Below are 17571 nucleotides of genomic sequence, written 5' to 3' on the forward strand. Positions count from 1 at the left end.
CCACCTACCTGAATTCCCCCTGCTGTTTCAATTGGATAAATTAATCTCCCCGTCATGTCTGAGCCTCCCCTGTGTGATGTTGAGCGCTGGCCTCCCCTTGTCCCGGGGCCGGACGAGCACCGGCACCGGCCCGGGACAACTCGGCAGCGGCGCGGCCCGGCCCCGCGCTGGGAAGTGGCCCGGACCCACGCACGGGCGTGGGAGCAGGGACAGAGATGGGCAGCCCCGGTTACACCCCCCCCGCCCCTTCACCCCCAACCGGTGTGCTCGGTGTCCCCGTCCCCGGGTGGCCGCCGCTCCCTCGCCGCGCCCGGGGTGCCGGCCCGGCTGCCAGCGCCCAGCACCTTCCCCTGGCGAGCGGCTCCGGCTCCGGCTCCAGTTCCCCCCCCACCTCCTCCCGGCGCCTCCTCCTCCTCCTCCTCTTCCTCCTCCTCCCCTCCCCTCCCCTGCAGAGCACGCACAGCCCGGGACTCGCATCGCCAGCTCCGAGGCGGGCGGGCGGGACTCTCCTCCCCGCCGAGCCCCGCTGCCCCGGCGGCGCTCCCCGCCCTCCCCTACCCCCCTCCCCGGCCCTTCATCCCCCCCCCCCGCCCCGGACTTTTCCCGCCCCTCCCGAGGATGAGGCGGCCGACGCGGCGGCTGGCGCTGTCTCTGCTGGGGGTGCTCTGGCTCGCCGCCCTCCTCCTCTTCTTCTTCGGGGCGAGGAGGAAGTTGGAGTCGGCGGGGGCCGAGGGGCGCACGGCGGAGGTAAGGAGGGGGGCCGAGGGGCAGCCGGCGGGCAGGGTGCGCCGCCGCCGCCCGGGGAAGAAGTTCCTGGCGGTTTTCGGGACCCCCATCACGCTCCCCTTAAAGTTTTGCACCGGCTCTGTTCCTGTAGCGGGGGGGTCGGGCCCTTTCCTTAATCCCCCCTCCGCCCCGGTGAATTGCCCCGATCGCGGTGCCCCTCCTCCGCACGGCTTCGGGCAGCGACGTTCCCAGCCGCCCCCCCCCACCCCCACCCCGCCCCGGTTCACGAGGGGCTGGAGCCGTCGGGGTCCCCGATCCGCGGGGGCCGCCGGGGGTGTCAGGGGCGCCGGCGGTACCGGGCTCTGCCCCGCCGCCAACTCCGAGCATCCCTCGCTTCGGGCCTTGGCTCCCCGGGGAGCGGGGGGACCGGCGCGCCCCAAGAAGGCGAAACGCGTGTTTCGTGTCACGCGTGGGGGACAGGCGACTCTTCCCCCCCCCCCCCCCCCCGTGCAAGTGTTTCTGAACCGTCTCCGAAACAAGAAGGGCTCGATCCTGTCCGCTGGCCGACGCGAGAGGGGAACAGGGAGAGAGCGTTGGGGTGGCCCGTGGTTGGGGCACGTCGGCTGGCAGAGCCACGGGTACATCAGCCGGGCTCAGTCATGGGGCTTTTAATTACTGTCTTCGTTTGAAGGCAGGGCGCGGGCAGGAGCGTTGCCCGGGGAGTCTCAGCCTGCGTGGAAGAAGGGAGCGTTAGCAGCCCCGTGTTTCTGTGTCCTGTTTGCCTCCCCGGAGTGCACCGGCGTGACAGCACGAGATGCAAAGAGCATCTCACTCGACCCAGGGACTGAAGCAGTGGAGTTTCGCTGCCCAAACGCTGCGAAAAGCAGGGGAGCTGTGAGCAGCTTCGTTGGAACAAGGTCCCGCATCCTCTCTAACGGCTGAGAGCGGCCTGAGCTTAGCTGAGGGTTAACTTTCCAAAGGACCCGGATTAGATACCGCTCTTAGTTATACTGTTGTAAGTCTTGAATAAATTATTCGGGGGTTAGAGCCCAGATTCTGAAAACCTGCTGAGACTAAGGGGTATCACAGCACAGGAAGGGTGCGAGTCCTCAGCCCCTTTTTTGCACCAGTGACGCCCAGCTGAGCGTTTGGCCCGTGACATACGGCAACTATACGTGTTGGCTGGGTCTTTGGAGAAGTCTCATATATGTGTCACCTCTGCAACTGAATTAACAACCTGATTGGGGAAAAAAAAAAAAAAAGTCAGAACTCATAAAGCTTTGATTTTTTTCATCCTGAGGAATTATTGGTTTTCCATGTTTTTTAAATAAAAATGATTGAGGAGGTTTTTTCAGGCTTTCAGAAATCTTTCAGTCCTAACAGAGGGGAATAAATCTATGCAATTTCAGGCTCCAAAATAAATAATTATATATATACATTTATTTATTTATTTAAGCAGGGGAAGGCAGTGAGATGCTGAAAGCAGAGTTACAAGACAAGTGCTTTCTTAACCACGACTGTGCTTTGGTGTCAATAGGTTCCTATTGGAACTGCGTTCTTAAAAATTGCAAAGTAAGACCTCCCCTGTTTGACGTGAGCTCCTGTATTCTCCTTGAAATGAACCTTGCTTCTCACTTAGCACCAGCTGCAGCTGAATTGCTGCCATTTTGCAGGAAATTTTGACTCTTCGCTCCTGTTCAAGGCTCCCCCCACCCCGAGGTGCGGGTTACTGATGCTGTTAGGGGCCGGGCTGGGCTCCCACAGCTGACAAAGAGAACTTCTCCTGTCACACAGGATCAGGCCCCGAGTTTCAAAGCTGCAACTGCCAAGTTGCCATAACTCCAGCAATTTGACTGCTAAAATTGCCTCTCCTTCATTTCCTCTGAATTTTCCATCAAAACAGTTGCATCCCCTTGAGATCCATAGAGTGCAGATTCTATTTTTATTTTTTTTTTTAATGCATGACATTTTTTGGCTTTGGAAACTGTTTTTGAGCAGTTAACCCCTCTGAACAGCTGCAGAGCTGACTTGGGTACCAGAGGCAGGGATGCTGCAGTCCAGGGAGGAACCTGGTGGTGTGTCCTGGTCCCGTGGCCAGGGGGGACTGGCTGCCAGTGATGAAAACTTGAACAGTTAGAGTTGTCCTCCTAAATTCCTGGAGAAACAAGGGAGGTAATACGTTGCTAACGGCAGTGCAAGTTTTGTAACATGGCTAGGGTGGAGAAATGGAGCAAATCCACATCAACCTTCCTGGCAGCGTTTTCCAATGTGTTGGGTTTTTTTTTATCCCCCCATCCCTTCTGCCTTCTCTCTCAGTCGAGCTTTATTTCTGTGGCCATATGCACACTATATATCATGCCTCATGTGGATTTAACCTTTAGACCCTTCTAGTTAGGCTCCAGCTGGTAATGGCTCCTCCTGTCCGTGCCTGTCTCCCAGCAGAGCTTGTGGCACACATCCTATGCTGGAGGGCCGTGGTGCCCGAGCTTGCTGGCTGGCTGCGGCACGTTGGTGGCTTGCCAAGGGCCAGCGGCAGAGCTGCTGCTCGTGGAGCTGCCGCCCTCGGCTGCGTGGAGGCCTTGCCCGTCCTTCGCTGTTATTTTGGTCTGTACCACCCCCTCACCCTTTACCCCAAATCCTGTGCCAGATCCAGCACTCAGCTTCCCAAAGGAAGGCTCGTGATGTTTTTCCTGTAGCCAGAGAACCCTATGTTGGGGTCGGCACAGTCTCCAAGGAGCAGGTACTTGGCGTGAGGGGTCCACCACGGGCTTTGGGTCCTGTCTACCCCTGAAACACACTGCTGGCTTGGCTTCTTGCGGGTGTTCAGGGCAGGTCCAAAGGTGGTAGCTGAGCTTTCCTGAACTGCTGGTGCCCAAAGAGGTGGGCGCAGCTGTCTGCTGTAATTAAGTTGGCTTCATCTCCCCCCTCCCTTTTTTTTTTTCCTCTGTTTTCCCATCTAATCTCATCTCCGTGGATCTGTCACCAGTGCCCAGTGGCAGACGGGCTCAGAGGGCCCCCCTTCTTGCCAGCACTTGCTCCCCTCAACCCCGGTCACCTCCTTTCCCTTCTCCTCCTCCTCTCTGCTGCTTGCAGCCGCTGGCAATACGTGCTGGGGCAGCTGGAGCAGGCTGGGGCTGGATTTTAGGGTGTGGGACTCCTTCCTGGCTGTGGGGTGTAGTAACCTTGCAGGGCTGGTAGGGTATGGAAGAAAATAACTCACTCCATTTAGGACCATGAAGCTGTTCCTGGGACAACTTCCCTGGTCCCTCTGGTGCTGTTATTACTGCTGCCGCCTGGCGTTTGGTTTTTTTTTTTCTTTTCCAAAGGGCAGATCGAGCCCAATTAATGCAGTCAGCAAAACTTGCCCTTGCCCTTTCCCTGCCCTTTATAAGTTCCTGTAAATTGGCTGAGAAGAGGAGCTGTAGCGGCATGCCTGCCTCTGCCAGCGTGCATTGCCCACATGGCCCAGCCGGGTGCCTGGTTAGCAGCCATGGGCTCAGCCTGCAGGAGAGCCAAGTCTGATGGATGAGGGTGTAAGGACACGGAACTGTTTGGGGTTATGGCTCAGCTGGGACTCGTCGATGCCTCCCGCCTCCCTGCCTTTTGGTGGAGGGTTTTGAAATACTTTGCAACCATTAATTAGTTCCAGCCTGTCTCCCTGTCCCGGCAGTTTTCCGGCTGGATAAACTGGGACCCAGAGAGGTTAATTGAACTTTGTATCCTTCTGGCTCTTGTTGACTCCAGAGGAATTGGAGTCACTCAACCCTCTTGGAAAATCAGGCTGCTGGTGCCTTACCTGAAGTCGCACATGGAGGCGACGCTGAGGCTTGGCATGTGCTCTGGTAATCCGGGCTCATGGCCCCATGCTGCCGCCAGGCATCGCCCCTGCCTCTCTCTGATCCAGCCCTTTGGTTTGGGAAGGGGGAACATATAAATTAATAACTTAATTACATTAAGTAATAATGAGGGGAACTGATACGCAGGATTAATTACAGGCAAATTCCCAAATTGATTCATGAGGAGTACGTGTAGCTGGCTCTGTAGCGATATTTCGCTAGCATGCCAGCGTGCCGGCTCCCCCGGCTTGTACCAGTGCCCTGTGCCAGTCTGCAGCCATGTGGTCCTGGGGGATGCTGAGGAGAGAGCAGGAGAGGACTAGGCGACGACCCCTCGGTCATCTCATCTCCTCCACCTAGTGAATCCATACGACACCGAAGTGGGAAGCTGGCTGTATAGCAGCCCTGCTGCAGTGAGAGGCTGGCAGAGGGGTCTGGGCTCCGGTGCTCGGGACCAGCAATATGTGCAGAAGGGGCAGGAAGATGGTTTTTGTTGGGTTTGGGGTTTTTATTTCTCTTAATTCCCTCCTGCGTGCTGGCTTGCTCTCTCTGATGAACAGCTGGAGCACTGCTGACAGCTTCTGGAGGAAGAGCAGGACCGTCGTGGGCTGGATTGTGGGAGAAAAGCTACAGAGGAAAAGTTCCTTTTATTAAGTGCCCTGATATACTTGACTTGTACTGGTGTTTGCAATGCAACAGCTCCTTTCTGAGTGTGTTCAAATGCAGCTGGGGGATGGCTCCTGGGAGCTGACGAGAGACTCAGCACCCTCGCTGCCTGCTCAAAGTGCCTCGGGGTGCTCAGCACCCTGCAGGATAGGACCTCGGTGCGAAGGGACGCTTGCCAGCTTTGCGCTTGTGTGCCTCGCACCAGCCTGCGCTTCCTTCTGCATCATCGCCATCTAGAAAGCCTCAGCACCTGGAGCTCAGCTGACAGTCTCCAGATATTAAATTCCTGTCAGTTTTATAGCAGCAGAGCCACTTAACAGATTAAAATAACTGTGTATCCTGCAAAAATTCAGATCTTAACAATTAAGGGATTGAAGTGGCAAAGCTGTCGGGAACAAAAAGGCAGAGTGTTTAATACCAGGGAAGCTCGTGTTGACTGGGGGCATGGGTAGGTCCAGGATGGGAGAGAAGGAGAAACTTCTGTCATGCTTTGCTGGTGAAATCCCACCCTGAAATCTCTAGGAGCAAACCTAGGCTTTCTAGGATGTCCAAAGCTTTGCCAGTGCAGGAGGTGGGGTGGAATCCAGTTGCTCTCTCCTGCTGGTGTATTTAGTGATGGATGTGGAAATGCAAAACAGAAAACCATGGCCAAGCCATCCTCATCCAAGACCAGGCGGGACAAGTCTGGTGCATCAACAGGAGCTGTTTCTCAAGCACTTGCCTTCCTTCTGGTGGGCTTGGGAAGGAGGTTTTCCCAGCACAGCCGCCTGCTTGTACAAATGCCTGTGTCCTTGTGGAGCAGAAGCGAGGTGAGAAGTCCTGCCAAAGTCAGCACCTGGTCACCTCTGCTACTAAACCAGCTGCAGACGAACGGTGAGCAGTCTGCCTTGTATGTCTTGTTTACTTAATCTATCCACTGCGCATCAAGGCACTCTGAGATACCTGTGAAACGATAAGCAGTCAATGAAAACCCTGTTAATTTTTCACTGGTAATTGCAGTGAATGAATTTTACCCCCATTACATTCTGATAGAGCTCTGTGTTGCAGCTGTAACTGATGGGAGCATAAATATTGATTGAACAAGACCTGTTTGCTTTGCAAAACAGTGAGCATCGGGATGTCCAGGCACCTTTCCTAGCTTGGTGCTTTTAAAAAAAAAATATGAAGGAAGGAGGAAGAGGCTGCAAGGATTTCGCTTCTTTGCTGGTGAGATGCTAAATAAATTTCTATGCTGCTGGTATGTGTCTTGTTGATGAGAGGTGTTGAGCACCAGAAGAAAAATACTTTTTATTCTGCTCTGGAAGGATAGAAAGCTGGAAAAGTGCTGCTGCTGTGCTCCAAAGGGGTGCTGGAGGTGGTGATGCTGCCGGGGTAAGCTGGGCTCAGGAGTGTCATCGTCTCTCTTTCAGTCTGCTTCTTCTGGCCAGGTCCCTGCGGAGCACCCTGCACGCTGCCAGCAGGATCACACCAGGCTGCAGCGTCCCTCGCCCGCTGGTGTGGTGTGGCAGTGTCCCCTCGGTAGGTGACAGGGAAGGACCCTCGCCCTGGCCCCTGCAGCTGGGTTTTTAGGAGGGCTCAGCTCTGGCTCATGGCCCTGAGCCGTTGGTGACCCTTAGGGGTGGGTTTGACAAAAGAAAGTCCTGCTTTTGAGCAGGGACATCTCAGAAATCAGCTCTGTGTCTGGATGCCACGGCATCATAGACACAGCACGTATGTTGTGAAGTGTCTCCATGCTTGAGAAAGATGCTGACTATTGGGGAAGATGTTTTTTCCTATTTATCCTTTTGCCGCCTCAGATATGTACAGAGATGGATTATTTACTCAAAACCCCTGGCTGTTTTCTCCTCCTTGCTCTTTCTTTCCATGATAAAAGAACATCATCCTGATTTATTTTGACGTGCTCATGGCCCAGGGACTGTCTTGGCTGGGTTTGCTTCCTCTTGCTCTGCCGAGACATCTCTTGATGCTGGCTCTGCAGTGTGATCCATGCCTCCCCGTGGGCAGGGGGACTTGGCACACGTGATGGCTACAGGGTAAGGGCTACAAACAGCTGTGCCTGGGGAAGGCAGGTCTGTGGTCCCTGTGGTACCGGGACTTGAGGTTTTCTTTCCTTCCCGAAGCTGAGAGGTTGGTTTTAGGCATGGAGACCAGGGCAGAGTGCACGGGGCACACTGTGCTGAACCGCTGTGGTTTAGCCCATGCGAGCTGGGTAAGCACTGGAAGGGCAGCACTGGGAGCAGCAGCCTTGCGAATAGCACCATTTTATAAGCCCGTATAAGTGCAGGTGCAGTGTTATTGTCCCAGGCTGGCTAATCCCCAGGTAGCTGAATATGGGGTTTCAGCAGAGGTGTTGTGAGATGAGTGTTTTTCTTGGATCTGTGGACGTGCGTGTCCAGTGTGCACAGCCCACGGGATGCCAGACTGGTACTTCTGGGTGCTCTGGTCTCTTTGCCAGTGGAAAAAGCAAGCTGGGGAAAAGCTGTGGAAATGCAAAAACAACTTACTGCAGCTGGGAGAAACACAGTTATAACCATTTCCCTTCCGTGAGGGCAGCCCAGCATTTGGTGCAATAAAACCAATTATGGGGAATGTATCTGCAGAGAAAGCAAAAGTAGGATCTGTTTAAGAAAGATGTTTGTGTGAAGGGGTAATTACGTGTAGCCTAACGACAAAGGGTGCAGCGGATTGACTATTAATTGGAGTAGCACGAGCAGGAGATTGCTGGCGTTAGCTGTGTGTTTCTTGCTGGCTTCCTCCTGTTTAAAGAAGGAAGGGGTGAGGAGGAGCAGATGATGGGGGGGGGGGCTTTGCTCTTAATCCACTTTCCCATGCAATGAAAAAGCCATTTTCCCCCCCTTTCTCTCACAGTGAAATGTTCAGATTTTGCCAGCAACACTTAGCACAGTTGCTTACTAAGCTGCAATTAAATTGATTTCCCACCCTCTTTCCCCTTTTTGGTTCCAAAGTCTCAGCAGGAGTCAGCATTATGGGAAGTGTGAGCCAAGGAGGAGATCTTGGGGCCCCATCTTCTGCTTGTCTAAATTAGTATTGCTCCACTCTTCCTATGTATTTCCATAGGATCCTGGGAAGGTGGGCTGCCTAGATAAAGATTTTCCCGTATAGCTGCTGCTGTGGTGGGGAGAGCAGCCCTCAGTTGAGCTGGATCAGTCTATAGGGTAGTCTATAGGGAAACCGCCTGCTGTGAGATGGGTGTTTGGTGTCCTGGGGGGCTGGGGCTCTGGATGCCTGTGGCACAGCAGTGCTGGGAGGAGGAGGAGGATTTCTCATCGTTAATGCCTGCCTTCGGAAAATGATCAGTGGTGACAGGTTCAGCAGGAGTTCACCGCTTTGTTTATGGAGGTGGCATTAGTAGTACTAATAGTTTGCCTTCAATCCTGCTGTTTGGAAGCTCCTTATGAGCCTTAATTAACTCTTAGTGCAGCCCTGAGGGAGCAAGAGAGGTGTGGTGGTCCTCGGCATGTCACAGAGAAGCATTTCAGGAAGGGACAATGTGCTGGTTTCACTTCTCCATGGGGGGGGACATGCTGGGTTGGGGACTGTCACCAGTCAGAAGGGATGCAGAGTCATTGCTGGTGGCACCTGTGGGGCTCCGGGGGCCTTGTGTCTCCCACCAAACCCTGCCTTGCCGCACATAGGGAGAAAGTAGTGATGATTTACCGCAAAGCAGCTTGAGCTCCGTCTTTGTGATATTATTTGGAGGAGAAGGTGAGCTAATGATTGCATCTTGTCTCGGAAAGGAACGCGGTAAGTGCAGTGCCAGAAGAGAATTGATTCAGAAGCAAAACAGGTTCATTTTCAGATCAGGCTGAAAGACAAGGGGAAGATAGATTATTATTCTTCTTTTTTTTTTAAATTTTATTTTTTTCTCCTCAGTCTCAAGTGTGAGTGAGGGTTTTGGCCTTTCCCTCCTTGGTTTTCTAGTGGAAATGCCAGCAGTAAACCTGACTGGAAAGTGATACGAGGAGACCAGGGTTCATGTGGTGCAAAAACAAACAAGCTCTGAAATCACCTTCTATTCTCTAAACGGGATTTGCAGAGCCAAAGAAATTGAGATGGATTTTTTTTTTTTTTTTGAAGCCACTGACGGAATAAGTCCAAAGGATGTAATTTGGCCCAAGCAAGGAGAGCAAGGCTGTTTTGTCCTGACTTTCTAAATAGCTTTGCCTGCATTTAGACACACACCATTTCCTCCTCAAGGACCACTGTCGGCATCCGCCAGTTACAAACACACCTCATAACACATTATGGAGGCACACGGCTTGCAAATAAGACATGAATATGTTCAGTAGCGTGGGCCTCGGTTGCAGCCACCCCCGGGCTGGGGGGAGTTCATGCGCATCTTTTCTTTTTTGTGGATTGAATTTTTAGTTGCTTGTCATTACGTGAGACGGAGAAAAGATGGAAGGGAGGAGTTACAGGTGTGAGCAGGCTCATTTTCAATGGCTTGGGTCAGTTCTTTTTATTAAACATTGATTTACTTTTTTTTAAAGATTTTTTTTTTTCTCTGAGTCAGGGTAATCTGCTCTACCCAATGGGTTGGTTCAGGATCCTTCAGGATGGAATAATATCCTCCAATATTCTTTGGGATCTCCCTAGGGGGATGTTTGGGATGCAGCCCCTTTGTGCTTTGACCTCTCCCAGCTGAAATATGAAACTCAGGGTCTGTTTGGGAAAGGCGGGTGGTTTTTCCAGCAGTGTGGGCAATAGGAAGATGCATGGGGGCTGCTGGAGCAAGTGTTTGGGAGCCAAGCTGGGAGGGAAGCCGTTGTGTCACACAGTCCTGCCTTTTGGCAAGAGCGGAGCTGGACAAGGAGGGAGCAGGAAAGAGCTGTGGTGTTTATAATGCCCGTTGCATTTTCTCAGCATGATAATACGGTGTAATTTGGAGAGAGAGAGACTCAAACATGCATTAACCAGCCATCTGCTCCTGCAACTGAGATCAAAATGGATGAATATCTGTATAACGCTTGGAGTTAAACCATTTACAGTGTGTAGACTGCATACGGTGTGCTCCTTGTGGTACTGTGAAAGGCTTCGTGAGAAGCCCTCCCATCCTGCAGGAAGATCTCTCATTTAGGTCTCTTCAGAAAAGAAAGAACCCACCACCGTGCAGCCCTTGGGGATGGGTGTTCTGCCCAGTAGTGCCCCAGCAGTCCTGTCTGCTGGAGGAGGTGCGGGAGGAGCCAATTTTGTGGTGGAGGAGGTGACAAGTGTTGCCTGGGGCCAGGCAGCACCAACTCTCTCAGCCTCACTGCCATGGCATGGAGCAGGGGAGGGATGGACGGACGGATGGACGGATGGATGGATGGATGGACAGCTTGCTACAGCAGAGAGATGGCACCTGTCTTGGCAAGCTGTTAGCAGTGATTCTACTGTGGGGTTGAAATTTGGGAAGCAAGAAGGAAAATCAATTTGCCTTTTTTTCTTAAGTTTTGACATTTTTTACCATATAATTAACTACCCACAAAAATACTGTTCTGGGTGTTTGAGGACCAGGACTGAGATTTTAAAGTGGAACATGCTGCCATATCCATCACCACTTTAATTTATGGGTGTAGTTTGAATCCTCCCCAATGCGATGATGTACAAGAGTACCCACCCAGCATGCTGGATGGCCTTGCTCCCTTTTCAAGCAACTATTTTGTTTCATTCCTTACTGCTCCCTGCTGAACCCAAGCCCATAGATGGAGGACAACATTATGGACTTCCACGCAGGCTTTTCTGTCATGCTCAATGCTCTGGCAGCCAAGAGCTTCACAGGCAGTAATAATTGTATTTGCACAGATCCTGGATAAATAAGGATGTACGTTCCTCTTGCAGAGGTGATATGTGAAGGATGTGGTCAGCACTAGAAACGGTGAGAAGATCAAGCCTACAAACCGCCTGAAATCTGCTGAGACTTCAGCTGCTGCGGTCAGGTATTTGTGCAAAATTAGGCTTTGCAAAAGCTTCTCACTTTGCCTGGTTTAGTGTCATTCTTGGGGGGCAGGGGAGTGAAATATCAGCCCATTAGAGAGGCTGTCATCTGCCCAATTTGAAGTCCCAGCCCTAGAGCTTGGAAAAGGAAGGACGTCTCAAAACAGAGGTCACCAGGACATCTTCAAGTGAAATACCTGAAATTGAAGTTAGACTTGCAAGTGACAAAAAAGAGAATTGGATGATGAGAAAAGTGTTGTTGACTGGTGTTATGGCCTGCATTACTGCGCACAGATGTGGATGTGTCTCCTCAACAGGGAGCTCCCGGATGTGCCCATGCACTCAAGAAACATGGTATTTCCCAAATCAGACGTAAAATATAAACACAGTCTACCTTGCAAGGTGAGAGCAAGCTCCAGCAGGCATCCGAATGCTGGGGAAAGTCGTCCAGATGTTTTTCTTCACCTGAGGCACCATGGGGCTTGGGGAGGTGAGGACACCTTGCCTTCAGCGAAAGAAGGTCAGCTGCAATTTGGCCTTTGCAAGCAGAAGCTCCGCTAGTGCATGTGAGGCAGGAGGAAAATGCGTCGGTGCTCAAGGGCACCAGCTGCTGGGAGGTGAAGTGCGGTCAGCCTTCCCCAACAGGCATGAGCGGTGTTCTGCAAAACAGAATTTTTTTGTGCTCAGCGCGTTATGCGTCCTTTGGAGGTCAGGTCTCACTGCCGGCATCGTGGCCAATCCTGACACTGGATGCATCCCAGAAGTGAAGAACATCCCTGCTATTTGACCAAACTCTTGTACATCTGCTATTTAAACAGAGCATTGTACTTAGACTGCAGTTGTAGAACTGGAGCAGAAGCTGGTATAAAGGCACTTGCCGTAGGTGGAGCAGCACGTGCAGGTCCAGCACAGGGGTTTGCCCATGCAATAGCTGGAAATGAGCTCATTAAATAAAGTGTAATTTGCACCTTTGAATCTCAGTGATGCCTGTGTGCAGACACCTGTATTTGCGATAAAAGCCTATTCCGCTTCAATTAATTTTGTATCAATATAAGCTGAATAATTAAAGGTGTGAATGAAAGGCCAGGTAGTTGTTTCCCTTCCCTCTGGGGCACTGGCTGTGCTGAGATAACCAGGGAGGTGGGAGCACCCAGGAATGTGGGTGTTAGTCCAGCCAAAACCTGCCTGCACCATCTCACAGCCAAACAATTCTGTGTTTCTATATGTAAATATCAACTGGAATCAACTAATTTTTGATGCAGATCTCCTGGTATTAACACTCGTTTGGGCATTAGCACCAGCTGTGCATATGGCCTTGGGCAAGCCAGCATCTTGCTTTCTGAATGCAACCTTGGGGCTCAAGATGTTCTCCCCATCTTCAGACAGAACTAGCAGCTATTACTGTATCAGAAAGATAAAGCAGATGAACTCCTACTTTTCTCCCTAATTTGCAGAAATTGTGTTTCAAGTCCATAGGGCAGGAGTGGCTGTATTTTGCAGGCATGTCATTACAGTATATTGCAATAGATAACTGTCTGTTTCTGCATTGAAATCACAGGAAGTTTATTCTGAATGATATTAAGCCAATGAAGAAGTAAATGCTTTTAGAGTGTAAAAGCTGGGGATCTTTTTCCATTGAGAATGGACTAACACTTGACCTGAAAAGTGTGATACGTCTCTGTTTCCAAGGTGCAGCTAAATTCATGCCATGCTCAGGATTTCTTTTCCTCTCTCAATAATCCTTTCCTAGTGCCTCAAACACAGGTACAGGAGATTAATTTGCTGAAGGTCTTAATGTTTGCTCCATCTTACAGGGACCCAAATTCCAGAGAGGGCTAGCTTTGACTGAAAGGGGCTTTAAAGCCACCCATTTCATCCCAACACATGCTTAAGGGCTTTTGCCGCATAAGATTCTGTTTTGAGAGAACGTACTGGGAAGCCAACACTCGCTTTTCTGTAAGTGGGGCTGATTTCAGATGCCGAAAGGAGCATGACAAAGTTTGATAACCCAGCAGCGTGGTTTAGTGCCTTCCCTCGTGCTGCCTGGCTGTGCTCTTGCAAGGAGCCACAGTGTGATTACAAGGGCTGTTAAATGCCCTTAATATTCATGCTGTTAGAGAGAACGTTCCTCCTGCAGGCGCTGCTGTCTGCTGCTATTGCAATAGCATTGCACCGATGATTAAATCACCAGTGCCACTCTGAATAGTGTGTGAAGCCCCTCCAGCCAGGAGATTCAAAGGCAGAGTTAAATCCCTCCCCTTTGCCCACCTCCTTTTTTCTCCGTCTCTTAAGTAACGACATTTTATTTAAGCAAACAGAACACAGAAGGAATGATTCAGAGCCATGAAATGAGACGGGAAACGAGCCCCATGTGGAGAGGCTAAGAGAACAGGGCATGGGCGCTGTGAGGGAAGGAGCCCTGGGGTCAGGGCTCTGGGGACACGCGTGATGCAGCACTGCTGTACACGCTGCTTCTCCTCATACTCTTTTCAAATGTGGATGGGAAAAGCAGTGTGCTGGGTAAGATACATATATTTATGTGTATATATATATATACTGATATATACTTGATAGTGCAGCAAGTGGGATAGTGGCGGGGAGTGTTGTGGCAGTGGTGTGGGAAGGCTTTTGGAGCTGAAGCGAGCAGCTGCTTATTGTGCAAGGGCCCCAGTCCACCCTAACCTCTCTGGATGCTGGGGGGAAGCTGCACCCTGTTGGTTTTTCCTCTTCGGGTTGGTCAGTGTTGGGATTGGGGAGTGTCCATTACCTGCCATGCTGGTGTCATCGTCTCAGCTCCCGGGTTTCCTTGGCTGGTGCTGGGACACAGCTGTTTCCCCACCAAAGCCTCATTCCTTGCACGCAGCCCCAGGTGCTGCAGAGGGGACTTCAGCCTGCCAGGTATTTTAGGGAAAAGAGCCAAAAGCAGTTTCTTGGTACCCTCATTCACTCGCTTGGCCGGTCCCCATCCCACCCGGTTCCCCGAGGCTGTGTCCTCTCTCCCCTGCCTGCTCCCCACTCAGCCGTAGGTATTGTAAGTGGATGGCTGGTCTTGGAGGTGTCCCAGGGCTTCCCATTCGGCTCCAAAATGTGTAGTGTCCATCTGGCCTTAAAGACTTGGATTTAGCTCATGGGGCCAAGGGCTTTGAAAGGCCTGTGGGTGTCTGGGAGAGGGGTGCTGAGCCAAACGTCCTTGTCTGTGGGGAAACACTGGGGGCTTTTCCGAGGCCGGTTCCTGGAGGCACCGCAGTGGCCTCAGCAGCCCCTCTTCTCTGACCGGTATTGCCAGGGAGAAGGCTGGCACCTCCACACATGACTCGTTTCCGTGGGTTGCTTTCACGGGGTCTCGGTGATAACAGTCCTGACTGGGTGGCCATTAACAAACCTGTCAGTTAATCGCTCCCCCGTCGGTTTCAGTTAGAGAGAGCAGCACGGCGGGGAGGCCTGGCTGGGTGCTGGCAAGAGGCTTTACTCAGAGTTCAGCGAGCCTCCATTGATTTTTGAGCTTGTCATGCTGTTCATTAGGAGAGGGAGAGTGAACTAGGTGCTTAGCAGAAATGCTCCAAGTCGATCCTGGTGGAGCAGGTTTCTCCACTGCCTGGTTAGGGAGGGAAAAAAAAAAATCATCTTGCCCAAATCTCCTCTGCTCCTAAAGTACTCAGCCTCAAACCTCCTGTCTTCCAGGGGTGCCTGGCAGGGCATCTGTCCTGGCATTGCCCCATCCTCGCAGGTTTGCTGCAATGAGAGAGAGTGAAGAAAATTGCACTGTTGGTGCTCTTGGTTTGTGGGGTGATTCTCTGCCCTGTCCCTCCCTGTTGTCCTGCCAGGCTCCCATGACCAGGACCCTGTTGCATGTTGGGCTTGATGCGTCCGTTTTTCACACAGCTCATGCTGGAACTGCGCTGATTGAGGCAGTAAATCAGCTTGCTGGTGCTGTGGAGATAAATGATGGCTATAATGTGAACTGAGGGGGAGCAGATAAAAAAAAAAAAAAAGAAAAAAAAAAGGAAAAATTGGGAAGAAAATAGCATGCACAACAATGGATGGGCTATGAAATGAAATATCTACCTTGACCAAGGCCCCTCGGCATTGCGCTGTGGTCCAAGTGATGACTCAAGGTGCTGCAGTGGGACCTGCTGGGGAAGGAAAAGGGGGTTCCCATGTGTGTAGAGCTGTGCTGGCACCCCACTTGCTGAAAGCAGTTAATGAATGGTGAAGGTAAGGGTGAAAGCTGGTATCTGCAGCATAGGTTGAGGCACAGGACTGAACAGAGGACACCAAATGGAGCTAAATCACAGGCCAATTTATAGTCTCGCTGTCTACAGCTGCGGGGAAGGTTTGAGCAGAGATACTATTGTTTGAATGTCTCTGCAGCTCTTAAGGTTGTAACCTCTCCATTTTCTGCCTGCCTTGGCTGGGTTTCTTTTTTAAAAAATTTTAAAGCGCTTTCCTGCTGGCAAGAGGCTGGCAGCCTCCAAGGCTTAAATGTTCTACTGATTTCTGCAGGCAGCAGCAGTTTCTGGGTCCCTGGGCTGCCCAGACCGTGTCCCTCAACCCTGGCTCACGCTTTGGGGATGGAGAAAGGTGTTTGGAGCAGAGCTGGTGGCATCTCCACTGGTGGGTAATTATCCACTCGGAGCTGAATGGTGCCCGGCAGCTCCCCGTGGGCTGCAAACCAGATGTTGGGTGGCAGTGATTTAAAGCCTCTGTCATCTGGAGACAAATTGGTGATAATGATTTGCTTTTTATAGACGGGGACTTTGAGGCACGGGAAGATTTAATGGGGGAATGCTTTGTAAAATTAGCTACTTAGCTAAATTTAGCAAAATCTTAGCCAAATTAGCTAAAACTCAGTTAAATTTAGCTAAAATCATTGGAGAATTGTCATTCTTGATGGGGAAAAAGGAGAAATCCAAGCGGAAAGTGAAGAGTTAGTCATGCTGACGAAGTTGTTACACTGGTCGATAGTTCAGGAACATGCCCCTGCCTTGAGTGTGCTGCTGAGTTTTGGGCATCTCACTGGGAGGGGTCCTGGGTTGGAAGAAATTAAGGTGAATGATGGAAAGTTATCTGCAGGGAGAGATTGGGATTTCGCCGGTGGACCTTGCTGCTGCCAGGCTTCTGTGAGGTTGAGCACTTGATGGCTGGCAGCAGAAGGATCTGACACCTGCATGGCCATCCTCAGCCACAGCTTTTATAAGAGGAAGAAAAAGAGAGGGCAGAAAAAAAAAAGTCTTGTGACTCAGGACAGTCTTGCTGGCAGAAAGTTGCGGAAAAGCATTATTTGTAAGGGAGTTGCATGTAGCTAACCAGTGTGGGGAGGTTTGCATCCTCCTGGCTAGTGTTGGAGACAAGGTGTCTGGTCAGACAGTTTGGGAATGATTTGTTTTCTGAGGTTGAGTATGGAGAAAAAACAATGCTGTTGTAGTCCTGTGTCCTTGAAAGTGAAATGTGAGGAAGGAGAGATGAAGAAAAGCCTCTGTGGCTGAAGAAGGAGGTGAAAGAGGGTAAGGTGAAATTCAATTCTGCGAGCCTGGCCAGTGGCCAGGAGGCTGTGGTGATCTTCTGCTGTGTGCCTTGGGATCTGTCACGACCGGGAGCACTTAGGAGCTATTTTTCCTACAGCAAAGCTACATCTTTCTGGAGATGTTAAGCTGCCAGAGACAAGACGGATCATTGCAGATGTACAAAGGGCTTGGCTGTACGTTTTTCCCTTTATCCCAATTTATGTTCAAGATAGTTGTAAGCCCCATGGAAAATTATTCCTGGTAGAGGATCTGGTGATGTGCTTGTGGTTTTCTGCCTTTTGGCTTTTCCCAGAGGCAGTCCCAGCAGACTAACCAAGGGGTGTCAGTGTACTGGCCAGCAGCAGCGAAGCTGGTCTGTGGGGTCACCATCTCTGAGGAAAGCTGGGGAGCTGATGTCCCCCGTGGATCAGGAGGGACTAGGGATACCTAGTTTTGTGGACTGTGCGTGCCTGACCTGTCTCTTATCCGCCCATCTATTTTCAGCTCTTGGAGCTGGCAGTCATTGCATCTGAGCGGTACCGATGAAATCAGAGTCAGATGGACTGATGCCAGGGGAAGGTGTGTGGCAGCATCCCTGACTGCAGCAGGGGGGCTCGGGACCACAAAATGGGACTTAAGGCTATCTCCAGAGCCTGCGCTGCTGGGAGGTGAGAAGGGGATGCAGAGCTGGTTCGGTGAGCAATGCAGGGACTTGCCCAGCATCCCCACCTTGCTTCTGGGGCAGGAATTATTGCAGCGCTTTCAGGAAAGTGGTCTTGGAAGAAATATCCTTGTGGAGACAGAAATCTGAATAATCTCTCAGTTTGCAGACCGGTGTGATAAACTTTTGTTTTCAGAAGTGAGAAACACACAGTCTTTTTGCTTCCTCCAAAAAAACCTAA

The 17571-nt window shown here is 51.4% G+C and overlaps 1 protein-coding gene across 1 annotated transcript in view; it reads left to right on the forward strand.

Annotated features, from left to right (window-relative positions):
* Positions 1-618: 618 nt before the first annotated feature.
* GALNT14 (polypeptide N-acetylgalactosaminyltransferase 14) overlaps positions 619-17571 on the forward strand; it is a 103439-nt gene continuing 86486 nt past the window's right edge. Inside the window, exon 1 of the mRNA XM_074864866.1 lies at positions 619-747. Within this exon, the coding sequence (XP_074720967.1) occupies positions 619-747 (129 nt within the window). The remainder of the gene's footprint in view (positions 748-17571) is intronic.

Source organism: Strix uralensis, chromosome 3 (genome assembly GCF_047716275.1).
Source record: "Strix uralensis isolate ZFMK-TIS-50842 chromosome 3, bStrUra1, whole genome shotgun sequence".
Classification (NCBI taxonomy): Eukaryota; Metazoa; Chordata; class Aves; order Strigiformes; family Strigidae; genus Strix; species Strix uralensis.